The 12,826-nt window shown below is 46.9% G+C and overlaps 1 protein-coding gene across 7 annotated transcripts in view; it reads left to right on the top strand.

Annotated features, from left to right (window-relative positions):
* Window positions 1–12,826, top strand: part of LOC119390134 (uncharacterized) — a 282,319-nt gene that overhangs the window by 111,195 nt on the left and 158,298 nt on the right. For all 7 annotated transcript variants that reach the window (XM_049413916.1, XM_049413925.1, XM_049413922.1 and 4 more), the window contains one exon: window positions 10,368–10,648. In XM_049413916.1, the coding sequence (XP_049269873.1) occupies window positions 10,368–10,648 (281 nt within the window). The remainder of the gene's footprint in view (window positions 1–10,367; window positions 10,649–12,826) is intronic.

The following is a 12,826-nucleotide window of genomic DNA, read 5'->3' as shown; positions in this document are numbered from 1 at the left end:
TGCAAGAGTACCAGAATCTTTTCTCCAGTTTGGCAAAAAGAAAGAAAAGGCTTTGCAGTGGGTACTTTAGGCAATATTTTCTGTGTCACTGTATTTATTTCTTTGTTGGCGGCGATGGCGTACGCGAGGAGATGCAAATTTTTACTTGGTGGTTAATGCGTACTACCGTTTAGTGCGTAGTTATGCGGCGTTCCCGGCAGGTACGCATTAACGAGGTTCCACTAAAAAAGGCAAAGATCCGTCCTTGGCCAGCAGCTATAGGCCAACAGCACTGACAAGCTGCTTGTGTAAACTACATGAAAAAATTATAAACCAGCAACTAATCTATCTTCTTGAAAGCAACAGTCTACTAGACCCACTTCAGTGTGGTTTCAGGGAGGGTCGGTCAACACTAGACCACCTTGTTCGCATTGAGGGAATAATTAGAGATGCCTTTGTCCATAAACTAGTTTTTTCTTTCCGTATTTCGCGACCACAAGAAAGCCCATGGCACAACATTGTGGTTTGGAATCCTCAAAGACCTGTCCGCGTTGGATGTACATGGCAACATGTTCAAAACAATAGAAGGTTACCTGTCTAATTGCACTTTTCGCGTTAGAGTGGAGAATGTCCTGTCGAAGCCATTCACTCAAGAAACTAGTGTGCCGCAAAAGGGCCTGCTTAGTTGCACGCTCTTCATTGTGAAAGTGAACTCTCTTGGTACGGTGATTCCTTCCGCAATGTTTTACTCTGTATATGTTGATGACGTACAAATAAGCCTTAAATCATGTAACCTCTCAATCTGTGAGCGACAAGTTCAGCTTGGCCTGAACAAAGTATCGAAGTGGGCAAATGAAAATGGTTTTAAGATAAACACCCTTAAAAATTCGTGTGTTCTTTTTAACAGAAAAGAGGCCTTGTATCAGATCCTGAGGTTACGCTGGATGGAAAACACATGTAGATCAAGTTAGCGGTTCGTTCCCACACGGGTGGCCACCTGGATATACACTGTAGGTGATGCGGGTGTATGCCGAATTTCAGGGAGACAATAATCTTGTACAAGTCTAATGACAAAATGGAAAGAGAAGTAGTAGAAGCCTTCTTCATTGCTAGTACTGACAAATGCGTAAGCATGCCTTCGCGGACTTTGCTTCCTATGGAGCTGCAGTTTTTGGATGGTTTTGTGTAATCACACCTAGTGGTCCTGTTGGATAGCGTGTTTTCACGAGTTGCCAGTTTCCAGTGTCTGCGCATGCTATTGGTGATCATTGTTATTCTGCATGTTGCTATCGTCAATGCTTGTTGTTTGGCATTTGCACTGTAGTCTTTTGATACGGCATTTTTTTTTTGTTGCTTTTTAGGCACGTGTTAGGCTGATGTTTATTCATATTGAGCTGCTTTGGTCTTTATTATTACACTTGAAGTTTGCGCCCATCCTGTGCACTTCCCTTCATCTGTGTTTTTTCGCACAGCCCTACCTTGTGTGTCCAGTTTTTTTGACGGCCAACGCTCTGTGCACCGCTATCAATGTACAGTGTGTATTGCTGTTGTTTGACTTTGCGTTTCCCGGCCACAAGTTCGGCCAAATAAAGAGTTTAGTCTAACGCGCGGACTGCTGCCTTCGTCGACGTCATGACCTCATGACATCTGGGGGGGGGGGGGTGCTGTTCGTTCATGTTCCGGACGCCCCCGTCAAGCCATGAACCCAGCCCACGTCGTGAAGAAGACACCGATACCATGAGCGACAGTCGAGCCAGCTGCAGACTGAAAGGATTACCTCCACAATACGGATCCCTACCGGACAAGCCTAAAGCCACGGCAACAAAGACAACAGGCATGATGACGGCCGCAGTGTCCCCTGCAGCAATAGTGATGCAACCACCCAGGGAGCCGCCGACATTCCATGGTTCGCCATGTGAAGACCCCAAATCCTGGCTGGAGACGTTTGAAAGGGTCACAACGTTTAACAACTGGAACTCCGAGGACAAGCTGTGCCATGTGTACTTCTACCTGGAGAAAGCAGCAAGGACATGGTTTGATAACCGGGAGTCCACACTTCAAACCTGGGACCTATTTCGCAGTGCTTTCTTGGAGACGTTCACGAGTGTTGTCCGAAAGGAAAGAGCCGTGGCCTTGCTGGATACATGGGTTCAACTTCCGAATGAAACCGTCGCCATCTTCGTGGAAGAGATGACCAGACTGTTCTGCCACGCAGGCCCTACTATGCCCGAAGAGTAGAAAGTTCGCCTTCTCATGCGAGGAGTCAAGCAGGAGCTCTTTGCTGGGCTGATGTGGAACTCACCCAAGACCGTCCAGAAATTTTTGTCCGAGGCAACGACGATTGAGTAGACTCTGGAAATGAGCACAAGACAGTACAATCGCCGCTTAATCCAAGACAGTGCTGCAGCTGTTCACGACCTCGGCTCCGACGATGTGTGCGAATTGATTCGATCAATCGTGCGAGAAGAGCTACGAAAGCTTGCACCTTTTTGCAGCCTGAAGTGACTTCGATCGCTGACGTTGTGAGGGAGGAAATTCAACAGTCACTGGGTGTTCTTCAGCAAGCACCGCTGCAGCCACAAGCCTTGAGCTATGTTGCTGCAGCCCGACGCACCGCCCCCCCCCCCCCTCCACGTCCACGTCGACGCCGCACAGCCGCAGTACCGTCGCCAGACGCCGCCGCCATCACCGACGCCATACTGCCCGCCTGTCGGCCAGCGCTACACCCCGAAAGACCGACATTTGGCGCGCCCCCGACCACCGCTCACTCTGCTACTATTGCGGAGAAGCTGGCCACACCTACCGCCGCTGCCAGTACCGACAGATGGGACTACATGGGTTCGTCATCGACGCACCGCGTCCACAGCAGGGTGAACGACCACGTGACATGGTCGACTATCTTGTGGGAGTGCATTGGACCCCCGACGACCTTCTTGATAGCCGTCGCCAGGCCACTACGTCTCTTCCCAACGCCGACCATAGACTGCCCCAACACAGGGCCGGTCACCTAGCCCGTATCCGGAAAACTAAGGGCAGCAACCGATGGAGGTGCAGTTGCTGTACGACGAAATACCAAAGTTCCTCCGCCAACAACGACGACGACGCGAACAGATGAGAACATGCTGCAAACCAAACGGAGCCCTGACGATGAAACCTCGCAGCCTGAAGAAGACCTGACAACGCGACAGAGCAGCGGGACAAGCCGACCTAGCCATGACCCGACGCCGTGACTTAACCGTAATGCAAGATGATGGACTAGCGCCCTCGACGTACTATTTGACGGCCACAATGTCACCGCTCTTGTCGACACTGGAGCTGACTAGTCCATCGTCAGTGGACCGTTCGCCACCATGTTGAAGAACGTTAGGACTGCTTGGCAAGGCCCCAAAATCCGGACCGCTGGAGGCCATTTAATAACGCCGGCTGGAGTTTGCACCGCAATAGTCACTATCAATAACTGGACTTATCCTGCGAGCTTTGTAATCTTACAACGTTGCTCCAGGGATGTGATACTTGGGATGGACTTCCTAAGTCACCACGGCACTGTCATTCATCAGAGGTCTGAGTCAATAACACTCACCTCAGAAAAAGCGCTGCCGCCCCACATGACGCCAGGGAACCACGTATTGAATGTACTGTATGTACTCGAATCTAGGCCAGCCCCGATTCTAAGCCGACCCCCAAAATTCACAAGGCCAGAAAACAAAAAAAAAACTTAATCATTGTACTCGAATCTAAGCCGACCCCCCCACTTTCGCACGTTTTTTCGAAAAAAGTACATTGGCTTAGATTGGAATAAATACAGTAATTAGAAGAGCACATCACGGTTCTGCCTCTCTCCAGTGTCATCATTTCCATCGGCACTGAAGAAGCCGCGGACCTTGAAGGCGTCATCGAGGGCGATCAGCACTTGCTTCTGAACCATCAGATTTGCATCGCAAGAGGTATAACCGAGCTGCGTGATGGCAAAGCAAAGGTAGCGCTGATACTTCAGCCACGAATATAGGCCCCTCAAAATTGGTACGGCGGTCGCCTACATTGACGAATTCGTGGACGCCAGCAATGCTTTCGCCCTCTTTGATGCTACCGAACCTGGTACTATGGATCGAGGTCCCCAACCAGATTTCCCAACCCCAACCAGACCCCAGTCGCGAAACATTGCATCATAACAGAAGAAAGTGCCCGACCATTCTATCGGAGCCCGTATTGAGTTTCGATGCGAGAACGTGAGGCTGTTAAGGAACAGGTCGACGAAATGCTACGTCACGACGTCATCCAGCCGTCCACGAGTCCGTGAGCATCACCTGTGGTGTTAGTGAGGAAGAAGGATAGAACCGTACGTTTTTGTGTCGGCTATCATCGTCTGAACAATGTCACGAAAAAGGACATGTACCTTCTCCCACGAATAAACGATGCCCTAGATCGACTCCATAATGCGAAGTACTTTTCGTTGATGGACCTCAAGACCAGCTACTGGCTAATCGAAGTGGACGAGACAGACCGAGAAAAGACTGCCTTTATAACACCAGACGGCCTGTTCGAGTTCAAGGTCGTGCCCGTTGGTCTTTGCTCGGCACCTGCGACTTTTCAATGCGTTATGGATACAGTCCTGGCCGGCTTGAAGTGGCAGACGGACCTTGTGTACTTGGACGATGTCGTTGTCTTTGCCTCAAACTTCAACGAACACCTCCGACACCTTGAAGCTGTACTCTAAGCAATCAAGACCTCTGGACTCACCTTGAAGCCTGAAAAGTGCCACTTCGCCTACGAGGAGCTCTTGTTTTTGGGTCATGTGATCAGCAAGGATGGCATTTGCCGAGACCCGCGGAAAACAGCTGCCATCGCTGCCTTCCCGCCACCCACCGACAAGAAGGCCGTATGCCGATTTCTCCGCTTGTGCGCCTACTACAGATGCTTCGTCAAAGAATTTTCACGAATCGCCAAGCCGCTAACTCACCTCACGAAGATCAACATGCCAGTCAAATGGGAAACGGCGCAAATTGAAGCATTTCAAGAACTGAAACGACGCCTTCAGATGCCTCCGATACTGACGCATTTCAACGAATACGCCGATACGGAAATCCACATCGACGGAAGCAGTGTAGGACTTGGTGCCGTCCTTGTGCAGAAGGCTGACGGGCTGGAAAGGGTCATCAGTTATGCTAGCCGGTCGCTATCAAAGGCAGCAACAAACTATTCCACAACAGAAAAGGAGTGCCTGACCATCATCTGGGCTACATCTAAGTTTCGCCATTACCTCTGCGACCGGCCATTCAAAGTTGTGAGCGACCACCACGCCTTGTCTTGGCTAGCTAACTTGAAGGACCCTGCAGGTCGCCTCATACGGTGGAGTTTAAGACTTCAAGAATTCGACATTACCGTTGTTTACAAGTCTGGAAGAGAACACTCCGACACTGACTGCCTGTCTCATGTTCCCGTCGACCCACTGCCGCAGGACGACCAGGATGATGACTGCTTCTTGGGAACCATAAGTGCTGATGACCTCACCGAACGACAGCGAGCCGACCCGGAACTCAGGGCCCTTGTGGAATACCTCGAGGGCAGGACCGATGTTGTTGCGAAGGTATTCAAGCGAGGACTGGGCGTCATTTTTCTTGTGAAACGGTGTTCTCCTAAAAAAGAACTTTAAGCCAACTACCTTCTCGTGGTGCCTTGAGCATTGAGGCTAGAAGTCCTCCAGGCCCTGCACGACAACATTACGGCAGGACACCTCGGTGTTTCCCGCACGCTCGCTAAAATACAGGAAAGGTACTAGTGGCCGTGCCTTGCCGCCGACGTCGCTTGCTACGTGAGGACATGCCGAAACTGTCAGCGATGCAAGACACCGCCGACAAGACCAGCAGGCTTTCTTCAACCGATCGAACCACCTCGCCGACCATTCCAGCAAATTGGTATGGACCTATTGGGGCCGTTCCCTACATCGACTTGGGGGAATAAATGGATCGTCGTAGTTACCGACTACCTCACCTGCTACGCCGTAACAAGGGCCTTACCTAGAGACAGTGCCGCCGAGGTAGTGAAGTTCTTCATTGAAGACATCGTCCTGCGTCATGGCGCCCTAGAGGTCACCGACAGAGGTATAGCCTTTACTGTGGAGCTAACTCAGGCGATCTTGAGGTACAGCCAGACAAGCCACAACCGGACCACCGCCCGCAGACCAATGGCCTCACCGAGCGTCTAAAGGCCACCAGTGATAAGACCATCGCCGACATGCTGGCCATGTACGTCAAGCATAAGACGTGGGATGCCATCCTTCCGTACGTGACCTTCGCATACAAAACAGCCGTGCAAGCCATACAATTTGGTATATGGAAGGAACCCGGCAACAATGCTCAATGCCATGCTGCCCAACGTCACCGACGAAGAAAACCTCGACGTGACTGTCTACCTTCAGCGCGCCGAAGAAGCCCGACAACTCCCCCGCCTACGCGTCAAGCATCAGCAGACAACTGGCAGTCGCTGTTACAATGTTCGATCACGCTTCGTGGAATACCAGCCCAGCGACCATATTTGGGTCTGGACGCCGATATGCTGACGTGGACTTAGTGAAAAACTTCTTCGGCGATACTCCGGGCCATACAAGGTTCTTCGATGTCATCATGAACTCGGGACGGCACCACGAACTCTTAGTGGCGCCGCGCACGACCTGAAGCCGTCCATGTCGTGCGCCTTAAGCCATTTTATAAGCGTTAGCGAACCTTAGGACTCTGCTTTTTCTTTTATCATTTTACTTTATTTGTGTATGCAATTTTTCCTCCTTCTGTGTTCTGTTACAAGCATCAGGACGATGCTTTTTCAGAGGGGGGCTATGCCACGCGCGCTTTTGTTATTTTTATATAACTAGTCTATTGCATGTGTAGCCGTTGCCTTGCACAAGCCGTGCCCTAATTTCTGGATACCTTCCTGATTAAGTTAAAATCTTCTTATAGGCTTGAGTGCGAAAACGCGAACAGCTGAGATTATTCTGAAACTAACGCAGCCACCAGCGGTAAGGCTTGAATGTTCGATTCCGCATGTATAAATGCCGATGCACTTCGCTGCAGATCTGTTTTTTCTACGGCCGACGCTCTGTGAGCCGCTATCAGTATACAGTGTGTATTGCTGTAGTTTGACTTTGCGTTTCCCAGTCAAAAGTTCATCCAAATAAAGAGTTCAGTCTAACACGCCCACTGCCGCCTTCGTCAACGTCATGACCCTGTGACAATATCATCACCTTGCTTTTGGTGAAACTGCTGAGACAGTGTACTGCTGCTGTGGGTTGTGAAGTTAAATTTTCTGGAAAAATGGTTTGCTTGAAAGCCTACTAATGCAAAAAAAGATTGGCAATGTTGGAGTGTTTTGCAGTTGTTTTACTTGAAGGGAAGCTTTCAAAAATTCATATTTCCTTAGAACCCAGAAATCATAAAAAGCTCTGTATACCTTTCAGACAGGTGGTACTCATAAGGATGCCAAGCATATATTTTAATTGAGGCACGTTTAAGGGGGGACACTGCTCTTAAGATTTTTTTCATTTCTTGATCGATTTCTTGATGGATTTTGATGATACTTGGTGAGTTTGTGTATATTTGTGTGCTGATTTCAAATATGCACTTATTTTTCTAGTATAACCGGTAGTTTTTAAAATACAATATATTTCATGTGCCTTTTGGGGAGAAAGATTTTTTTTTTAACAGAGAGAGTTACAAAGTAAATCAGCATATCACAATAACCTGTAATCAGAACTGAGTGCAACGAAACAAAAACTGATGTTCTAAGCCCCTTAGAACAAAAGTTACGGTATGTTGAACATTCGCAAAGGAAATCGCAGCTTGAAATTGACGCACTCGTGAATGTTCAACACATTGTAACTTTTGTTCTAATGGGCTTAGAACATCTATTTTTGTTTCGTTGCACTCAGTTCCGATTACAGGTTATTGTGATATGCTGATTTACTTTGTAACTCTCTTTGTTGAAAAAAAATCTGCCTCCCCAAAAGGCACATGAAATATTTTGTATTTTAGGAACTACTGGTTATACTAGAAAAGTAATTGCATATTTGAAATCAGCGCACAAATATACAGAAACTCACCAAGTATTATCAAAATCGATCAAGAAATGAGAAAAAAATTTTAAGAGCAGTGTCCCCCCTTAACAGTGTTGGGCCAATTCTGCTTACTGAATGCACAGGCCTTCATGGTCGTACATATCGTGCAGTAAAACTGTGGGCATGATTCGTTGCATCGTTCTGTAATAGTATTATAGCATTTCATTACCAGCATATTTTTGAACCCATAAACTTGAATATTGGTGGAAATTGGTATGGTTTTAAAATTTTGGCTTCTGAACAAAGGTTTAGGTTGCCACTTCGCTTTGATGTGACCTAAAGCCCTAGTGGTTTTGGTTTGTGGCGGTTTTGGATATTGCATGTTTGTTGGATTTGGTGAGTTCGATTCACTTAACATAGCATTGATGCTAAGCATGTGCAAATATTCGAGCACTTTGAATATTCGAACTAATATAACAATATTCGAATTTGCTTTGAAACCGATAAATTAAGCTAAATATATCACACGATGAGCGCCACATTTTCAAAATGATCCCGATGACGTATGAGAGTCTGCCTACAATTAATCACTAGTAATCAAACTAGCAGCAATAAAAAAAGAACCTTCCGTGCATCAAGAGACGTAATCAAATGCTGTTTGTTCGTTTCTGTTTGATTCATGGAAAAAAACCCCTCTCTGGCGTTGCCATGGGGAACGGTGCGCGTGGTTCAATGGTTCCGTTTTCGCCGAACTGCGCTTTGCCCGGCGCCCTGCTTCGCTCACGCGGTCGTGTCTCAGTGGTAGTTTCGGTATCGCGTACTGCCGCGTGTGTTTTGTGCGCTCGTGAAAGTCGCTCTTACAGAAAGTTCGACAAAATGCCGCATGCATGTGATGTTGCCGGATGCCCGAATGGTACACACCGCCGCGCAGTAAAGGTGGGCAACGCTGGGCACGGCAGCAGTGACGTGTGAAAGACTGATTTCAGGCAGGTGATTTGAAGTGTGCTAATGCGATGCAGACCACTAAAACGTGATTTTATTTCAAAATAAGCACTTCCTTGGCATAAAAGTAGCACTACGAGGTTTGTGAACTGCTATTTCAACAATCAACGTCGACTTAATATTTGCCTTTAGTGTCCCTTTAAGTGTAAAAGCTTGTTCTAATGACTGATATGCTCTAAGTATGGTAAATTTTAAAACATAACATATTTTACAACTCGATGAGGGTGGCAATGTGGGCTTGTTGGTACGTATTGCATGATAATTGATGGTAGCGCAGGCAAAGGACAAAAGAAAGGCACACTAGACAACACAGCGCTAACTTTCAACAACTGGCTTATCACTCGCTGATCCCGCTAGTATATATATACTAGAAGGATCACACTATGTCCAGTGCGCCTTTCTACCATCAGTTATCGTATTTTACAAGTTATCACTTGCATTCTACCGAAAGCCAAATCCTGCTACTATTCGAAGTTGCTTCCACTTCCTTTTGAACCAAAGAGAATGACATTTGCACATGCCTTGCTTCAATTTTAAAAAATATTGGGCAGGTTAGTTGGGTCATGACAAATATGCTCATTTTTCTTGATAATATGTGATATATACTATTCAAATTCGATTCGAAATTATTTGACCAGATCACTATTCACTTCGAATTTGCTTCGAACCTAATACTTACTACTCGCACAAGCCTTGTTGATGCCATTACATCTCTGAGCAACACCCAAAGTATATAAAGTGAGTCACGACGGTAGAATGAGTGTGATTGGTTCACCGATTACCGTATTGCATTGGACCTGCATTTCTTTCGGCCTTACTAACGCCCTATGGCAACCGTGAAGAGGACTTTGGCAGCATAGAAGCCTTTGTTGCCAGACGTGAGATTCAACAAAATTGATTTTTTCGTGTTAGTATTGAAATTAGTAGCTTGTTGTTTTTTGGGTTTTTTTTTGTACTCTGCTATTATTTGCACATTTCTTTTATTGACAGCCTCCGTATGAAAAAGAATCAGTGGGTAAAAGGCCGAACTTCAATATAACGGAGTAAAATTGCTGGTTTTACTGACAATGTTATGTCGAGGTATAACTGTATTTCACTGGTGACCAAGCGGGGCACTACTACTTGACTTTTTGTGTGTAAGTGAACCTTTTTGTATGGTTTGCCAAATTGGTGACATTGGTGGGAGCAGTGCATGCACACTTCTCAGCCAGAACTGCAAATTAAAGGCACTTTGTCTTGTTGTTCGGAAATCAAGGTCTTGGGATTGCTTAGCCACTGCAAGCACTCCCGAAATGCCAGAGCAAAGCATTTCACACAAAAAAAACTTGCAATATTCATGCAGGCATGACTACCGCTATGACGACCGTCAGAGCGACCGATACAGTGACCGTGGCCGGCCGTCGAGCCGAACCTCTCAGGATGCTTACCTCGATGACTTTGACCGGCGGGGCGACCGAAGGCATCGGGACAGCCACAACCGACTGTCATCCAGGCACAGTGAATCCGACAGCTCATCTCCAGACTCTCGGAGAGGTTACGGCACTGGCAAGCATCGAAAGTATCGAGATGCGGAAAAGATGGGATCTGGCACCTACCATGATCAGAAGAGCTACGGAGGAGCTGGTAAGGCATGTGGCTAAAGGGACACTATAAGGAGAAAAATGTCTTCCTCTTACCATGAGAAGAGAAGGAAGGGTGGGTGGCAATGCCACCTTAAGGTTAACGCACCAGCTCACTGCGACTTAGTGCATTTTCGAGGCACCTATTAAAACCTGGTTAATAAGGGATTTTCATAGGGTGCCTCTTCCCTCTTCCCTACGAATCCTCTTCCCTATGCCGGAAACGACGGAGCCTTACTTAACTTTCTCTAAACTCTGCATTCCAAATACACAAATAATTGCTTAAAGTATTTATATACATGTCAGCAGCAACAGTCGTATATGTATCTCACGCATTTTAGTGTTGCGAAGCTACCTAAGTGCAATTAAAGTGGCTTATTTTGGTAAGTTTACAAACAATATACGCGTTTATTATAAATAGCATCATACATATTGTACACATGATAAAGGGCCGAGGGGCAGTATGGTGCAAATATCCTGCTAAAATGAAATGAAAGCTTCTTTATCATTGTTATTGCTGACATTTCTTGCTCACAACCTGTGGCCGCATTTCTATCGGCACTCGAGTTGCACCTTGAGTCCTTATCGAAACGATGATTACATTGTTGTGTTGTATGCCATAAAACTTTGCATACGCGCAGTACTCGTACGTTCTTCTCTTTTTTTTTGTATCTGCAATTTCTTCTTCCGTAGCTTATCTTTTTGCATGCCCAACTGCATGCACATGTTATTGAGTGTTTCCAATACTGTTTTGCATTTTGTGCGGCATATCCACTGCATCGTTTATTTGTCTCTTTCATTAATAAAGTAAAACCCCCATCTAAAGTTTTACGTGCCAAAACCATGATACGACTATTAGGCACGCCGTAGTGGAGGACTCCACGAATTTCGCCCATCTGGTATTCTTTAGCCTGCACTGACATCACGCTGTACACGCACCGAAATGTGGCTGCTACGACCAGGACTGAACCCGCGACTTTTGGGTTGAGCCCCGTAACCACTATACCACCGAGGTGGACATTTTTTAAAGGCGAAAACCTTAAATGCCTCATCCGATACGAAATTTGACCGCCGGTGTCCCACGTCTACGGCTTCCAGTGGCGTTGGAGACGAGTGATGCAAAAAAGCATCGTCACGTGATGATGTCGCCATATGACGTCATCGCGAGGTCACAAATTTTGCCGTGACATCACACGATGCCGTCATCGTATGATATCGTAGCTTGGTCCAAAGTGGGCAGACCACGGAGGCAGTGCAAAGCCACGCTAGGTGCGCAAAGCTTTCTGACGATTGCGGGACAGGATGAATACATCGACTGAGAAGAAGAAGATGGCTTTCGCCTTCCAGTCGTCCTAGGTGAATGCGTAAGGGACCCTGTGAGTTTTTATTAACTGGTTTTCCATGAGGTGCTCATTGTACAACTTGACTTCGTTTCTTGTATTTTTACTGACATAGTGTGTCTACTGTGCACAATTGCTGCACAGGGGCATAGCCAGAAATTTTTTTCGGGGTGGGGGCACCTCCTTGATCTGAAGTGGGAGTTGGGCAGGCAGATGTGATCGAGTGTCATTGTGAGCTCTGTATGCCACGGCAAAAAAAAAGCTTCAGGGGGGGGGGGGGCTGGCACGGGCACGGTGTGCCCCCCCCCCCCCCCCCGCCTGGCTGCGCAACTGATGCTGCACCATCTTATTTTCATGCGTCTTTTTTGTATAGACGCTTCGCGAGTACTGTTTCTATGCACACTCCTGTATGAGCCTTCATGTTTACATTATTATTCAATAAATAAAAAAATAGATAAATAACTTATGCTTCCTCAAACAATTTAAATGCTGAATGCATGTGTGTGTGTGCGCGTGTGTGCATGCATGTGTGTATGTGTGTGTGAACGCCAGCCGTTCCCCTATTAATATCTAAGTTTGGGCATATATGGGTTAAGGGAAGCTTTTCCCGTTCAAATGCATGTCACTTTGGTGGGACCAATGTACATGTCCAAATCATCCGTTGATTCGAATTATGCGAGTTTGATTTAACAAGGTTCAGCTGTATACATGTTCTTGAAAGTATGTGGGCCATTATGGATCAATGCCCATGGCATATATTTTAGAGAGACCAGAAAATGCACTTTGGTGTTGGATATTGCCACAAATGAGACAAGTTGCGGAGTGTTGTGTGCATTAATCGG

Source organism: Rhipicephalus sanguineus, chromosome 1 (genome assembly GCF_013339695.2).
Source record: "Rhipicephalus sanguineus isolate Rsan-2018 chromosome 1, BIME_Rsan_1.4, whole genome shotgun sequence".
Lineage (NCBI taxonomy): Eukaryota > Metazoa > Arthropoda > Arachnida > Ixodida > Ixodidae > Rhipicephalus > Rhipicephalus sanguineus.
Note: the sequence above shows the minus strand (reverse complement) of the source record. Positions and strands in the feature narration are given on the sequence as shown.